This window comes from Nicotiana attenuata, unplaced genomic scaffold, assembly GCF_001879085.1.
Source record: "Nicotiana attenuata strain UT unplaced genomic scaffold, NIATTr2, whole genome shotgun sequence".
Lineage (NCBI taxonomy): Eukaryota > Viridiplantae > Streptophyta > Magnoliopsida > Solanales > Solanaceae > Nicotiana > Nicotiana attenuata.
In genome coordinates, this window is record NW_017674486.1 from 8367 (window position 1) to 24713 (window position 16347).

The 16347-nt window shown below is 35.7% G+C and overlaps 1 protein-coding gene across 1 annotated transcript; it reads left to right on the forward strand.

Annotated features, from left to right (window-relative positions):
• Window positions 1-12763: 12763 nt before the first annotated feature.
• LOC109218756 lies at window positions 12764-14016 on the forward strand. The gene is made up of 2 exons (XM_019383140.1): window positions 12764-13097; window positions 13181-14016. Exons 1-2 carry the CDS (start codon window positions 12764-12766, stop codon window positions 14014-14016), a joined length of 1170 nt encoding a protein of 389 aa, XP_019238685.1.
• The last annotated feature ends 2331 nt before the right edge of the window (window positions 14017-16347 follow it).

Below are 16347 nucleotides of genomic sequence, written 5' to 3' on the forward strand. Positions count from 1 at the left end.
AAATTTCTATTACTAATTTAATTTGAAAACGTATTGTAATGTCCTATTTCCAATTTAATTTAAGAATGTATTATATTGTCCAAATCCATTTAGAAATAAGGAGAGCCTATATAATTATAAAAGTATAAATATAATATTATTATACCAAAATAGCCCTAAAATATTAAACGGAAGAACTCAGGAAAGGGCATAACTGCAATAACTTATTTTTGCACTAAAATAATTTTTTTGCTAATTTTTAATATTTAACATTTTAAAATTAATAAAAAATTTCTATTAAATTCTTATTAAAAGTATGTAGGAAGGTTTGATAAAATCAATTTCATCAAAATCCTCCGTATTGGCAATATATTACCACTCCATGGATTGCATATAAAGAGTTGAAATTAAGAAAAATAAATACCCCCATGATAATATATTTTTATATTATATTTGAATTATTTTCCTACTCAAAAAAATATTTTTTTTAATCAATTTTTCCTATAATATTAAAAATACTCAATTATTAAATAACAACTAAGAAAATATTTAAGAATATAAATGTGTGAGAAAGAGAAAAAAATAATAGTAGGTAAGAGTCAATACCACTAATGATTCTACAGATATAAAGATCTAAAAGTGAAATGTCATATCTTTTACTCTTTGAAAATAAATTTATGGTGTATAAAATTATAATTAAAATTAAATATTCAAAACAAGAGATGAACTAATATTAAGATCTAAATCAACATAGAATAAATTATTTTTTATGTTAAAATCATATAATTAAATATTTTATTTAATTATTTAGCAAGAGAATCCAATTCAATTATTTTTTAAATTCATCATACGAGTAAAATTGTTATTCAAGTTAAAAAAAAATCTTAGGGTACATAAATTTATTCCATAAAAAGAGCGTTAGAACACAAAGTGAAAAGGTTAATATATTATTAAGATGCTATACAAGTGTGTGAGGAAGCACAATCAAAGCTAAATCCTAAACAAGAACAAGCTTTCAAGACTATATTATAAAGAGTCGACTCTGCTATAATGGAATTATTCTTTGTAGAATCCTTTGGCGGAATCGAAATAATATTTTTATGTCACGCATTATTTACAAATATCATATTAAGAGGCATGACACTGTTAGCAATAATAGCAAGCGGGTACCAACAACGATTTTATTGTGAGGCCATCCACTTTAGATTTGATATACCTCTTCAAATAACTTAAATAATCATCTTAAATATATCAAAGCAGAGCAATTGTGCTAAATTTATAAGGAAAATAAAATTGATAATATGGGATGAAGCACTTATGGATAAGTGTCAAACGGCGTTCTAGAGATATATTGGATAGTAATGAACCGTTTGGTGACAAATTAATGATTTTGGAGGTAATTTATGTCAAGTACTACCAGTAGTTCCAAAATTGACAAAAGCAGAGATTGCAAAAGCTAGCTTGCCAAAGTTATACTTCTAGCCTCAAATGAAAAAGATTCAACTGACAAGAAATATCAAGTAAGAAACGATCCAGTATTCAATGTCTTCTTGCTTCGTGTCAGAAACGAATAAGAGCATCCGATAAAAGATGATTTGGTTCTTCCTGAACACTTAACTATCAAGCTCAATGGTAATAGTAGTGCTTTTAATAAGAGAAATATTTCTATCATGTGCAAATCACATGATAGAATTAAAAAGATATCTTAGCTAGAAGAAATGAATATGTTGATCAACTAAATTAAAGGTTGATTGCAAAATTTTAATAGATAAGTTAGTGTCACCGTATATATAATAGACTAAGTTGATCTTCAATTGTTTATAGGTTGATTTTGAAGAAAAATATGCTCATCATGCTACTGAAAAATTTAAATACGCCGAATAGCTTATGTAATAGCACACATATGGCATATAAAAGTTTTGACAACACCGCCACACATGCAAAAATTATGATACGGGCCGATGTGCTTCTAAATATATTCTTATCCCTGAATTCAACTTTCGTCTTCCGAAACTAAGGAATATCCTTTTAAATTTATGTGAAATTAATTTTTAGTATGTTTATGTTTTGCATATACAATAAATCAAACACAAGGACAAACATCCTAAATATTAGACTATATTTACCGCAATATATTTTCTTGCACGAACAACTGTATGTTGCATTTTCAAGAGGGATATCAAGATCGACAACAAAAGTTCTGGTTAAGGCAGAGCAACCAAAGGATTAGGAGAAAACATACACAAAAAACTATTGTCCACAAAGAAGTGTTCTTTAAGATACCATCACATTAAATACTTTTAAACTATAATACATAATTATCTAACTAACATGACAAAATTGATCATTTGTGTAAGTTTTGATGATGTCCTTTATTTTAAATTCATGTATTATACTAATGTAATAATATTTTTGGCACTTAGATGATCGTTGTATTATTATACATCAAAATTTCTCTTATTAATTAAATTTTATTGTTCCTTCATATGAATAAATATTTATATCATCATGTGCCATTATTAACGTGCAACGCACGTTCATAGATACTAGTACGATTCTAATAAGGAAAGGCCATACATAATCAAAATTACTCAATTTTAAAATTTTATATTTTAGGAATTTGTACATAGTTTAAATAAGAAAAAATTTCAATACCAAATTTTTAGCTGATTTTAAGGATATAAATATTAAGAAAATAATCAAATGACTATTTTGTCTAATGTGAACTCTACTTTAAAAGGGTAAAAAAGACGAATGACATTTCGCTAAGCGTCTTCATGCTTTTAATATAGTATAGATAGATATAAATATAGATATAGATTATATACTTTGTGACACAACATCTGTTAACGATGGCATGGCAGGATTAAGTTGATGAATTGAGAAACTGTTATTACAGGATTTTTTTTCTCACCAATCATTTATCATACTAATCAAACTGATGTAGGCATGTGACGATAGGCTATAATTATGCATTTTAGTCGCTTATTTCATTCTAATTTACTACACTTCAATTGAGTTTGAGCTTTACTTGCTAGTGTTTTGCACTAATTGTGTATTTTATGCCTTGTAGGAGTGATTCCGAGCTATGTAGATATTATGGAATTAATTCAAGTGATTTGGAGCTTTGAAGTCTGAGTAAAAGCCCAAGGAATCAAGCCGTGATCATGTTCGGAGATCATCGGATGATAGTTAAGAACGAAACGGAGAATCGAGCGGGCATACGGCACATTGCCTAGTAAAATGCACATAACTTTTTGCTCAGAACTCCGTTTGGGCTCCACAATATATCGTTGGAAAGCTATTTGAAAGGTCTACAACTTTCATGTTTTGCATTTTTGCAAATTACCAGCATGCGCCGCATCTGTGCAATTTTCCAACAGTCTGTCAGAAAACAGCTCTCTGAACTTCCCCACTGCCACGCCGCAGTGTGCGGCGCGCCTGTGCAACTTTTACAGAGCAAGAGTCCTATTTCGCGCAGGAAAAGGTGTTTCGTCTGGGCTCGACTCTATTTGGTATAAATACATGTAAAAACGCTATTTTGAGGGACTTGGACAGACCTTTGACATACTTTTGACATAATTTGAACCTAAAGAGGCTAAGGAGACCGGGGATTCGACCTAAGGAGGAAAGAACAAATTGGGAGCAAGGCAGAGAATTCTTCTACGAGTTTTTCACTTCCTTCTTCCTATTTCCATTATTGGTTTGAATTCTAGTTTTGTATTTTTGCATACTATTATGAATAGCTAATTTGTTATCTAGGGTTTTGATGGAACCTCTTGGAAGATGAATTCTTGTTATGTTTTAATATAATTTAAACTTTGAATTTGTCTATTTGTTCAACGACGTGCTTATTTCAGTTGATTGAATGACCATCAATTGACTGTGCCTATTTATTATGTGTTGCTTGAGAAAGGATACATATTTAGGTGGTTGTTGAACAACGTCACTACTAACGTATGTGAGAGATTAATACAACAGCTTTAAAGGCAGGTTTAGAAATAACAAAGCCTTGACGTGGTCATAATGAGCGGTTAGATAAAGCCAACTAGCGTAGTTCGAGAGAATATGTCTAGTAAATTATTGTAGTTGCTCGAGAGAGAATTACGGCACCTAAAGTGCTCACGATCAGTAGAGAATACATAGGTGAAGTTGTAGGGAACATAGCAGGAGGGATTCCAACATTTGGGGAAATCATAACTCTAGACCTCCTAAATTTAATCTCCAACCATTAGTATCTTTAGTTGTTAATTTACTACTTTAGTTTCTTAGTTAATTAGTTAGATATAAAAATCTTAATATTATAACTTAGGAATTGTTCGAGCTTGTCTTCCGAGTGATATTGAACAGTTATAGTGAAACCTTAGTTCTCTGTGGGATTCGACTTCGGACTTTTAGACCGGATTATATTTGCAGTGACCACTTATCCTTTTTAGGACTAGAGTTGGGCGTGATCAAATTTTGGCGACGTTGTCGGGGAATTAACGGTGTAGTTGTAGCTGTATATATTGCTAGGTCTCGAGTTTGAACTTTTGTTTTGTTTTGTTTTGTTTTTTTATTTATTATAACTGTTGATTTGAGGTACATGACATCTTGAAATTATGGGAATTTAGGTGAAGAGAATTCTACTATTGATCCTCATACATATTGTGAAGGAAACCACCCGTATCAAAATTATCAAAATATTCCCCAGAGCGAGTTATGTGCACCAACTCAACATTATTTGTTGAATATGTGTGATGTCCGTGGTGGTAAAGATGGTCACTTTCATGGTTGTGCTTATATTTCTTATCTTCCTCCAACCCCTTACTATGATGGTTCTACCTTTTGTGAAGTTAATAGGAAAAAAGAACCTGTGAATGCGGACCTGAAGGAGATCAAGGATATGTTAAAGTGCCTTCTGGAATAAAATAATGAGAAACAATTGCAGATAGAAATGCAAGAGGTAACTATTCGCAACTTGGAGGCTCAAGTGAGTCAAGTGGTTGAAGCTTTTAATGCTCAACAAGCTAATTTTGGGAATAGGAGCCAAGAAGAGCATGAATTTGAGGTGCTAATTGAGGAGGTCAGAGTAGAACATCAATAACCTAGCCAACTACAATTTGAGGATGTCGGTGTTGAAGACGTGAGACTAGAGTCAGCCAAGGACATTGAGGATATAAATTTTGTTTACTCTAGTATCATTGATGTTAAGGATGCTGAAAGTCTTGAAGTTCATGTGTGTGAACGCATTGGTCCTCACTCCAAACATTTTTCTACATTGTGCTTGGATGACGATATGGAAATAGAGTCATCCGAGCCGATTGAGAAGTCAAGGAATGAGGAACAAGGTGCCAACATTCTGGAATTTTTCTTGCCAGAAAGACAGGACTACATACCCCATCAAAAAGCCAAGACGGGTAGAATAGTACAATGGTTGCTTGGGCCAATTAGATTTGTTCCTCCACCCTTGGAGCATAGCCAAAAGCTTAATGCCAAATTGGGGGTTCAATTCATAAGCTCGAGGTGGAGACAAAAAGTGATTCACGTCGTGCCGCGACGTTAAATCAAGCGCTTGTTGGGACGCAACCCGGCTTTACTATTTTCTTTTATTTTTTATTATTACTTTTTTAATTATATTATTTTTGTAGTGTTAATTTTTTGATTTTCCAGGAGCATGGAAAGCAAAGCCATTGGAAGGATGCAACAACAAACTAGATGGTTGGAACTAAGTGTGAGGTACCCGCACGAAGGACCAAGCCCGGGATAAGTCTGAGTACCCCATGAGCTGCTAGTGCTTCGGCCTTTGGCCTACCAGGGAGTTTCTTCTTATAGTTATGATGTGCATTGGGGACAATGCATAATTTTAAGTATGGGGTGAGGAAATTGTTCGGGTGACTTTCCATGCTAATTTAGTTGTGTTAGTTTAACTGATTTTTTTTTTACAAAAACAGAAAAGATTGGACTTTTCCTGACGATGGATCTATTAGACAATTTTCTTGAGGGATTTAAGTCTAAAGAAAAAGGACAATGAGATTTTCTTTTGTTAGGTAGTGTAGCAATTCCCCCTTAGTTTTTCTTTGTGCCGTGGTTCTTTTCCAAGGGTTTTATTTGAACCGGGTATAGTTAGTTTAATTTTTTTAGGAGTAGGAGCCAGTGTTAGATGAATTGAATTAAAGCAATATTTCTTGACTTTGTTATGCCTTGAGAATAGTGAGTACTTTGGTTGTGACGCTTAGGCTCAGGTTTTGACTCTTGTATAAGTACCTTAGATTGTATGATCTTAACTTTGCTTAACTTTTTTGACTAGAGTGTCTTGATGAATCCAATCCTGAATGAGTTATGTGCCATGTGTGTGCAAGGTTTTGTGTCATTCTATGCATTGCATTTGATGTCTAGAACTTGCCCCGTGTGTTTGCAAAGCGAAATAATAGTTTTGTTCAGTCGTGGAAGTGATATAGGCGTTTCTTTGTTGAGCCATATATATATTTTACCCGCCTAATTGTTATGTATCGTAGTTAACCCCTTTGAGCCTGTAATATTGTTTCTTTGGCAACCACATTACAAGCCTTACCCATTTGTTTGAATTAACCATCTATTTGAACCTTCTAAGCTCTCATGAGCACTTAAATTGTTATGAACTTTGTAAAAGTTAAAGTGTGGGGGGGTTGGTTTGTCTTTTGAGTGAAACTAATGAAATAAGGAGAAAGGTTCACAGTTTTGAAAGAGTAAGAGCCACTTGAATTGAAAAAAAAATAGAAAAGGAAAAAATAGTTGTATTGATGTGAAAAAAATATTCCTTGATAAGTGGTGACTCTTGATGTAATTGTGCTTAAAGAAGTATGGGGTAATATACATTGATGTGAAGGTGGAGTTTGGTTTGACATAAGTATGAGGTTTGAATGTTAAAGTATATGTATTAAAGTGCTAAGGGAGGTGTAGCCACTCTTATATCTAAATGTATCCTACCCGTCCTGCAGCCTACATTACTACCAAATAAAGTCCTACTTGATCCTAGACTGAATGAGCTCGATTGGTAGAGTAGTACACTACGGGCAAGCCTATGGTGCATCTTTTGTGGCATATGAATGTTATTTCTGAGAGTGAGTGAATTCTTTCTATCTTGAGTTCCTGAGTGTTATTAAATTTTATTGTGTGGAACTACTCTCTTTTGTTGTGTGAGGGCACTTGATTCATGAAGGAAAGATAATAACAGTGACCTCTATGTTAGAGTAAGTGGGTGAGTTGTGAATAATGCGTGGTACTTGTGAGTCAAATCTTGAGGTGAAGATGTTATGCTGTTGTGCTTAGTCTATTTTAAATATTCTTGGTGTGATGAGTTAGGAGAATTATTTAAAAAGGTCTTGTCTATATAAAGTGTAGTTTGATTGCTCGAGGACGAGAAATGGTTTAAGTGTGGGGTGTTGATGATAGGCTATAATTACGTATTTTAGTCGCTTATTTCACCCTAATTTACTGCACTTTAATTGAGTTTGAGTTTTACTTGCTAGTGTTTTGCACTAATTGTGTATTTTATGCCTTGTAGGAGTGATTCCTGTCACGCCCCCTTTTTTTCCTCCTCGCGGAGAAAGTCCGGGTTTCGACATTCATGGGGAATCAACTCGTTTTCTTTTGGGAATTAGGTGTTTTGAAGAGTCGCCACCTAACGGGTTATGGTGCGTTAGGGCACCTAAAGTAATTAACTCATGTAACTAGTTGCATTACCAGAGATTAGGGTAAGAGCTCGAAATAACCTTGAGGGGAAGGTGTTAGGCACCCCTCGCGGTCCACAACGGTGGGTCCCAGCCGAACTTATATGAATCAGTCATTTTGAACAAATAAACAGTTTCAACACATATTTGCAAATAAAGGTATGTTTTAACATTCTAAATACATGTACGATTCAGGTAATGGGAACAAGAAGGATATTTGAATAATTTGCACGTGTATATGTAAAGAAAAGAAGTTTTATAAAATTTAAACACGTATGGAATTGGGAAAGGGGAGTCCTAGGTTGATTAGCCTAGAAGATCATACCCATGCAATGCCCGGTAATCACTCCTCAATGAGGGGCTACACGTGATATTAGCGCGCAACATCATATCCTTTTACTATCCATTACCCACCCCTTAATGATTATATGTGCGAGTTTAATTAACAACCTCTAAGCGTGCTGCTACCCGCCCCTTTCTTATGATCCTGGAGGAATTTGGGACCCTCTAAATCTGGACAGTTCTAGACAGCCTAATGTTTATGAAAAGGCAAAAATCTAGGCGACGGGAAAATAATATATAGGACAAACAAATAAGGACATACACTTAGAAGGCTCACATTTTACCTCCGCATGTATATAGGTAGTCAAACAGCATGTCTAAAACACAGCTTTTTCAAAAGAAGTTCAGAAATCCTAAGAACATGATATCACAAAAATAGAACATGCAGCGTTTGTTTTTTAGGGAAGTAGCAGGATCCTAACCAGTTTGCCTACTGGTTTACAGCTTGTTAAACCTGGATAATTTCACATATAGACGGCGCTGGTTTCACGATTATTTAACGCCCTAAGGCTTGCCTAAGTGCGTATATGCAGTCACATTTCTGAAAAAGACATTTTTTAAATCCTTTATCCTATAGGCATGCCTTCTATTAATTAATTAACACGGCGTTGAGGACTATTAAGGAAACGAGTAAGATAATTGATTAACTGATTCAGAACCTATAGGCATGATTTCTAATTAAACTGGTTTAGATCCTATAGGCATGATTTCTACGATTAAGGCTGATTTTAAATCCTATAGGCATGATTTCTATGCTTAAAGCTAATTTTTAATCCTATAGGCATGATGTCTAATTATATATAAGGTGAAGCAAGCAGAATTTATTTGACCAAAGCGAAACCCCTATAGGCATGTTATCTAACAAACACACTTGAACAAAATGAACCCTATAGGCATGTTATCTAACAAACACATTTGAACGAAATGAACCCTATAGGCATGTTATCAACCCATCTTTACCCACTGTATACAACTACCCTCCCTTTTCATTAGTCACCCCAATATCTTTTTACAAATAATTATTACAAATCAATTATTGAATAAAAATTACATAAATAGAATAGAAATTAAGCTATAGGGAGCCTGAAGTAGGCCCAAAGCAAATCCTGGTGTACCAGGCCTTCACTAGTCTCAAATGCCCAAGACTTCATAGCACAATTCATGCCTAGGTGTGTCAGAGTTCCCTAAGGATCTCAAGGATCCCGGGCAGTGCTCACACCCAGACTTTCTCAAATAAAGACTGATTGTGTGCAGTGTGGAAGTGCCAGCCCTGATATGCCAGAGTTCGGAGAGGTCTCATGGACCTCTAAGCAGTACACATACCAGAGGGGAAGAACTTAATAACCTAAGAATAAGTAAGAGTGCTTGGCATGATTTAAAAGAGTTTTTGGTAAACAGTATAAAGAACAGTCTTAGGAGTGAAGAGATTCTCTGAAACCAGTACTAGTTTGAGTGGTAAAACGGTTTGAGAAAAACATGAAGAACATTTTGAAATCAGAGTGCAAGTCATAAAACAAACAGCTTCAAAAACACTTTTTGGCAAACAGACTCTACATATAGGGAGAAAGGGATTTGGGGACTTATAGAATACACCCTAATGTATAAGCAAACAGATGCACAAACTTCTCAAGAAATTGCAAGTTAATTACAAAGTTTCCAGCAAAGACATGTTGAGAACACATAGATCTTGAACACACAATCAGAGTACTTTGTAGGGCTAGATGACATACCAGGATCTCATTAATGAAGTAGAGTAAGCAAGATTTAGATGAACAAACTAGGCAAGCACTTCATGAAAACATTCATAGTTTGGAAATACTAATCACAGATAGAACAAGCAGAATTAAGACATGTTGGGTGAATCAGTAAACAAGCAATGTAGCTTGGACATGCTAATGAGCAAACAGTATGCATGCAATTATCACAAGGCAGGATTGGGCATACTAAACAGTAAACAGATTCTTATGGATAAATATACTAGTCAGAACAAACTCCAATATGCTAAGTGAGACAGTAGTTAGCCAGTGTGATCTAGGCATGCTAATTACACATTGAGCGCATAATAGTAAAATAATAAACAGGATTGGAAGTCACAACTAATGAATTGAAACAACAAAGAAACACATAGTTTTGGAATTTGAATTGAATCAGAACATATCAGTTGAAGAGAGGATACGGAGTATAGAGTAGAGATGATGCAAATAGCCAGCCTTGGCTTACAGCCGGCTGGGTTAGTAAGGATTACAAGTAACAGAAGAGAATAGAGAGTTTTGAGAGTGTAAGAGTGTTGATGAACTAATGTTCGTGTCCTTTCAAAAGTCAGAATGGGGAGATTATATAGCACTTAGTAGAGTAAAACAAATAAGGCAAAGAATAATCAAGAGTTCCAAATAAGGTATGCAAGTAAAATTAAATAGTTAATTGGGGCTAAACCCAATCAAATAATTCAACAGAATCCGGAAAGCACCCCTTAAATTAGGGAGAATCAATTAACAGCCAAGTTATAGGTTCAATAAGGTAAATAAATCAATCAAAGACCCTCTAGGAGTCGGTTAAAGCAATTAAATCCCATAAAGCAGGTTAATAAACCAATTAAGGCAAGTATTACCAATCATGAGTCACAAATAAGGAAAGAAATCACAGAGAAATACCAATCTCGGCAAATATAATTTGAACCCTAATTAGGCAAATAAAATCAGTCAATCCTTTTTAATTGACAGAACTAACGAATAATGGGCAAAATATTGAAATAATCAGTGAAATAAGCAAAAACCCTAGGGATTAAAATATAGATATGAAAAATCAGTCGAACAAGTAAAGAGAACCACAGTCAAACACTTTAGAATTTTGCAGAAAACTTAAAGGGATGAAACCCTAGTTTGAAAACACTTAAAGAAGAAAACTTGAAGGCATGTCAACATACAGAGATTCGAACAAACAAAAGTCATAGAAGTCAAAACCTGAAGTATTATAGTGTTCAAAAATCGGTCAGTAGTAAAGGAGTAAAAGAACCCAGAAGAGTAGCCATGGAAGTTTAAAAATGTTTCAGATACCTAGAGGTTCGACCAACAAACAACAAGAAAACAAACCCTAATATAACAAAAAATGTTCAGACATCGATTAACTAGTAAAGAAGTAAAGGAACTTTTAGGAAAATCAACGATGAACTCAGGATCGTTCCTGATATACATAGATCTGAACCGATTCGAGTCCAAACATTGGGTTTCTTGTAGAAAAGAGAAAGGGTAAGAGGATCTGGCCTTTGAATCAAGGATTTGAACCGTGAGACTTCGATAGAAATCATTCACAGGCCATGGACAAACTCTCGAAGAGCCTTAAACGAGATCTGGATCAGATCTCTTCGAGGTCCTTCCACAAAAACCACACAATCGAACAACCAGGGAGATAGGAGACAAGTAGAGGCCTCGTAGAACCATGGGAAGCCATAGATAGAGTAGGAATCACAGGGATTAGGGCTGGTTTTGGGTGGCGGCGGCTAGGGTTAGGTTTAGGTCTCAGAGAGAATTGGAGAGGAAAGGGGGGTTTCAGGGCGGCTGTTTGGTTAAAAATGGCTTAGGGTTTCGGGGGTTAGGTTAGATAAAAAAGGAAGGTTTGTTTTGGACCGTTGATCTCTTGAGATCAACGGCCAAGATTGGTTCCGTGCTGGGGCGGGTTATAAAATTGGGTCAGGGTTTTGGGTTAGGTTAATTGGGTTGGGGTTTTAATTGGGCTAGGGGTGTATTTGATTGGGCCAGGGGTGCGAATTTAATTATGGTTAAAGGTGCTAGTTGTTAAATACCCGATTTAATTGATAAACAATTTTTAAAAATAACTAATAGGCTATAAAAAATGATTTTCATGCCTGGAAATATTTTAAAATAATTACGTAATATTTAAAAAATGTAAAAGGCTATTTTGGTGAAATAATGTAATAATGCATGCATAGGCTATGATTGCAAAGTAATTGCAATTGCATCCTAAAAATACAGAAGTGGCTATTTGTGCAACAATTGAAACTTAGTACACATGCAGATGATAAAATTAAACCACAAAAATTATTATAAAACTATTTTTGATACAATTAGTGATTTTTTTATGAATAAAATGCTGGGAGAAATTAGTTAAAATATTTTAAAATGCAGAAATTGTATAAAAATGTTAATTGATGCCAAAGCATAGTTTTGAAAACATTATAAGAAAATTTATTTTTAAGAAATTTTTTTCAAACAAACTAACACAACGATTGATAAACTTGGTTTAGTACTGGAGTACGATCTGAAGAAATGAGCAACCTGTCACTACCACTTCCACCGGAAAACTCTTGCCAAATCCCTCCCAAACCTCCTGACAAACAATCCCATACACATAATCCATCACCTTCCATAATAAATCTTACAACAAGTGCTACATCCTATAAGGATAAGTTAACTCAAGGGGAATTATTCTCTATGGAACAACACTCCTACCTAAGATCACATTGCACATCCATGGACACCCAAGCCTATGATGATGAAGGCCCTCCTCTGGACTCTATGTGTAACAACTTGAAACAAATAACCCTAAGTGAGGAAGACAAAAAAAGAATGTATCACCCTTGGAGGTTTTCATTAATTATAAAGCTTCTGGGGAAAAGAATAACACATCACTACCTAAAGAAGAAAACACAAGAACTATGGAAGATTGATGAAAATTATCCCCTAATAGACTTAGGGGAAGATTACTACACGGTCAAATTGATGAAGGAAGAGAGTATGGCTAAGATCCTACACAATGGTCCATGGTTCATCAATGGCCACTTCTTATCAGTACAACAATGGATTCCAAATTTTGTGGCAACTAAGGCATGCCAAAATCACACAGCCGTCTGGATTAGATTACCCCAACTACCTACGAAATTTTACGATGGAATCATCCTCACAAAAATTGGAAACTACATTGGAAAACTACTGAAGGTGGATGCATGCACATCTGCCACCTTGAGAGGAAGATATGCTCGCCTATGTGTGGAATTGCCATTGAACAAACCAGTCCAGACCTCTATCCTAATTGGGCAACACGTTCAACCAATCCCATATGAAGGAGAAGGTTTCTTATGTAAAAATTGTGGCCGGTTGGTCACTCAACAATCAGCTGCACCTATTACACAACACCAAGTGGAAAACAACAAGGAAGGATCAGTGAAGAAGTAGCAGTCCCTGAAAGTGAAGATACACAGGAGTGGAAAATAGTGTCCTTTCCCAAGAAAGGTAAGAACAAAGTAGCCAATCCACAGCAACTGAAGGAAGCCTACCCAAATGACAAAGGTAAAAACGCACATTTATTGGCTTCAAGGCCAGGTAAGTCACATTCCCCAGGTACGTCTCTTACAAACCTTGCTACACAATTAGATTCTACATCAAATTTAGCTACTGCTTCCTCTCATTCTGCCTCCCAATCAGCTAAGGGAAAAGATACTAGCTCAGACACTCAAATCCCCATTGGAAAACCACATTACATGGGTAATGGTGGTTTTCCTAATAAACCACATGAGAACATTGTTCTGGAAAATAATGCAGACAAAAAAACTGAAAATGAAAATACTATTTTGCATGGCACTAAAGCCATAGTCTCTACAAGTGGTCACTACGTGTCAAAAGAAGATCTCACTCATTATGAATCAAATCCTTTGGCTATCAAAATGGACAAGCAATTAACTAGCCCGTTAATGAACTTCTTAAAACAAAATAATATCACTACTTCTATTACTAGCCAACCCAGGATACTACACAACCAATCATCGGATGGAAACATTAATCAACAAACTAACAATCTAGAAACTCCCTCCACAAATAACAACTCATCCATGCAACACATGGAAGTTGAACAATGCCAAGTGGCAACTACCATATCCATGCAAGATCCGGTAGAAGTTGATATAAACTACACGCAAAAAATCTCTCAAACTACTACCCCAGATCACATCATTACAAACCCTGCTACCCACATAGTTACCTCCCCTCTATAATATTACACATAGCCTCTGAGAATGGCAAGAACTCCCTTAACACTAAGAAGGAGGTATCGACTGCTTCAACTCTTTCACCTATCAAGAAATCCAACGATGAACAACCTACCTCCTCTTCCACCCCAAATCCAACCACCACCACTAATCTATGCCTAACCACCCAGCCCTCCCAACCATGTACCCCAGTCATGGGTAGAACTAGGGCTTCAGGAGCAAGCCATATCCTTCAATATGGAGATCAACGGGCAAGACTCCATTCTAATCATTCAAAACACACACTTTCCGGCACAATTGATCTCGGAAGGAATGACCCTAGCCATGAACAACTACATCAATCAGATGTGGATGAGCAATATTCTACAACCCTTGCTCCATCACTGAACCAGAACCTAGTGCAAACCATGCAAGGCATGTGGAACATACCACAAAATGCAAATCAGCAACTACCACAGAATCCACCACTCAACTTGCCTTTTTTTGCCCCGGAGGATCTAATCATGCTGAACCCCATTTTTACCCAATGGGCACCTCAGCAACACATGCAAGACCAACAACTAGGTCCACATCCAGAGCCAATGGAGGTTCAACCACCAATTCCCAACATGCAGAACCAGGAAGGAGCCCAAGAGGAAGAAGAGGAGGAAGAGGACGACCTAAAAATTCTGTTAGAGCCACCAGTGACCTTTTCAAACCTAAACGAGGTAAAAATACTCATTTTCGAAGAAATGCTAGACAGAAAATACATCTACAGTTGCCCAACGACACTGTACAAGTGCTCCTTGGACATTCGTCCTCCCCACGACGCCACAGTGGGCAAGAATGTAGTCATTCTAGTCCCCTCCTTGAGGAGGGATCCAAACAACCCCCCACCCATAATGATTCCAATGAATCATCCTAGTAACATAATTGTTTGGAATGTCCGGTGTGCAAATAATGATAATTTTAGGAGACACTTTCGTGAAATTATGGATACTCACAAGCCAAAACTAGTTGCACTACTTGAAACAAAAATGGAGTGCCATGTATCTATTCTGGAATAATACAACTTTAATGAGATGGTTGAGGTCCCAGCGGAGGGAAACTCTGGTGGTATGGTGCTCCTATGGAATACTGCTGTGATTAAGTGTGCAATTTCACCAAAAATGGACAATCCATCCATGCAATGACTGAGGTAAAACCCAAAAATTTACCTTGGCTTTTTTCTACAGTATATGCTAGTAATAATATTGCTACTAGGATGTTATTATGGGATGATTTTAAATATATATATGATAGATATAAAGGACCCTGGCTAGTGACTGGGGATTTCAATGAACTTACTAATTCTACGGATAAATTTGGGGGTAGAACTATAAACCAAAGAAGGGCCAGGAACCTTATTGATTGTCTAAACTACTGTCATCTAATGGATTTAGGCTACAAAGGATGCAAATACACTTGGTCGAACCATAGGAGAAAAAATCGGGGCCTCATTATGGAAAGACTAGATAGGGTATATACCAATCAATCTTGGTTACATGAGTATAATAAGGTTACGGTCACACACCTTCCTAAAATACACTCTGATCATAACCCTATTTTAGTTAACATTAACAATAATATTAACAGTCATAATGCTAGACCCTTTAGAATGGAGACTTTTTGGTGCTCCCACCCCGACTTCCCAAGGGTTGTTACGGATAGCTGGGCTAATAAGGACATTATAGAAGGGGCTGTGAATTTCCAAAAAAAATGTATTAGAATGAAAAAAGGAAGTTTTTGGGAACATTTTTGCCAAAAAAGAAATTTATTAAAGAGAATAACTGGAATCCAAAACTCTCCTAACTACCAATATAGCCAATTTCTTAGGGACCTAGAAGTTAACCTTATAGACGAATATGAGTCTGTTCTCAAATTAGAGGAGGATTACTGAAAAATTCGCTCTAGGGTTAATTGGCTAAATGAAGGAGATGCTAAAGCCTCTTCGAAATCATGAGGTTCGAAGAGCTATTTTTTCTTTCAAACCTAATAAGGCACCGGGCCTTGATGGATTACACCCTTTTTTCTTCCAAAAGTTTTGGTCTATTCTGGGTCATAAGGTTATTAAGTTATGTCAGGAAATTTTTAATTGCAAAAAAATTTCCCAGGACCTTAATAAAACATATGTTTGCTTGATACCAAAATTCAACAATGCAAACATGCTTCAAAATTTCAGGCCAATTAGTCTCTGCAATACTTTGTATAAAGTAATTTCTAAGATAATTGCAAATCGTATAAAGCCCTTATTAAACAAATTAATTAGCGAACATCAGACTAGCTTTGTGAAAAATAGAAGACCTAGTGACAATGCGA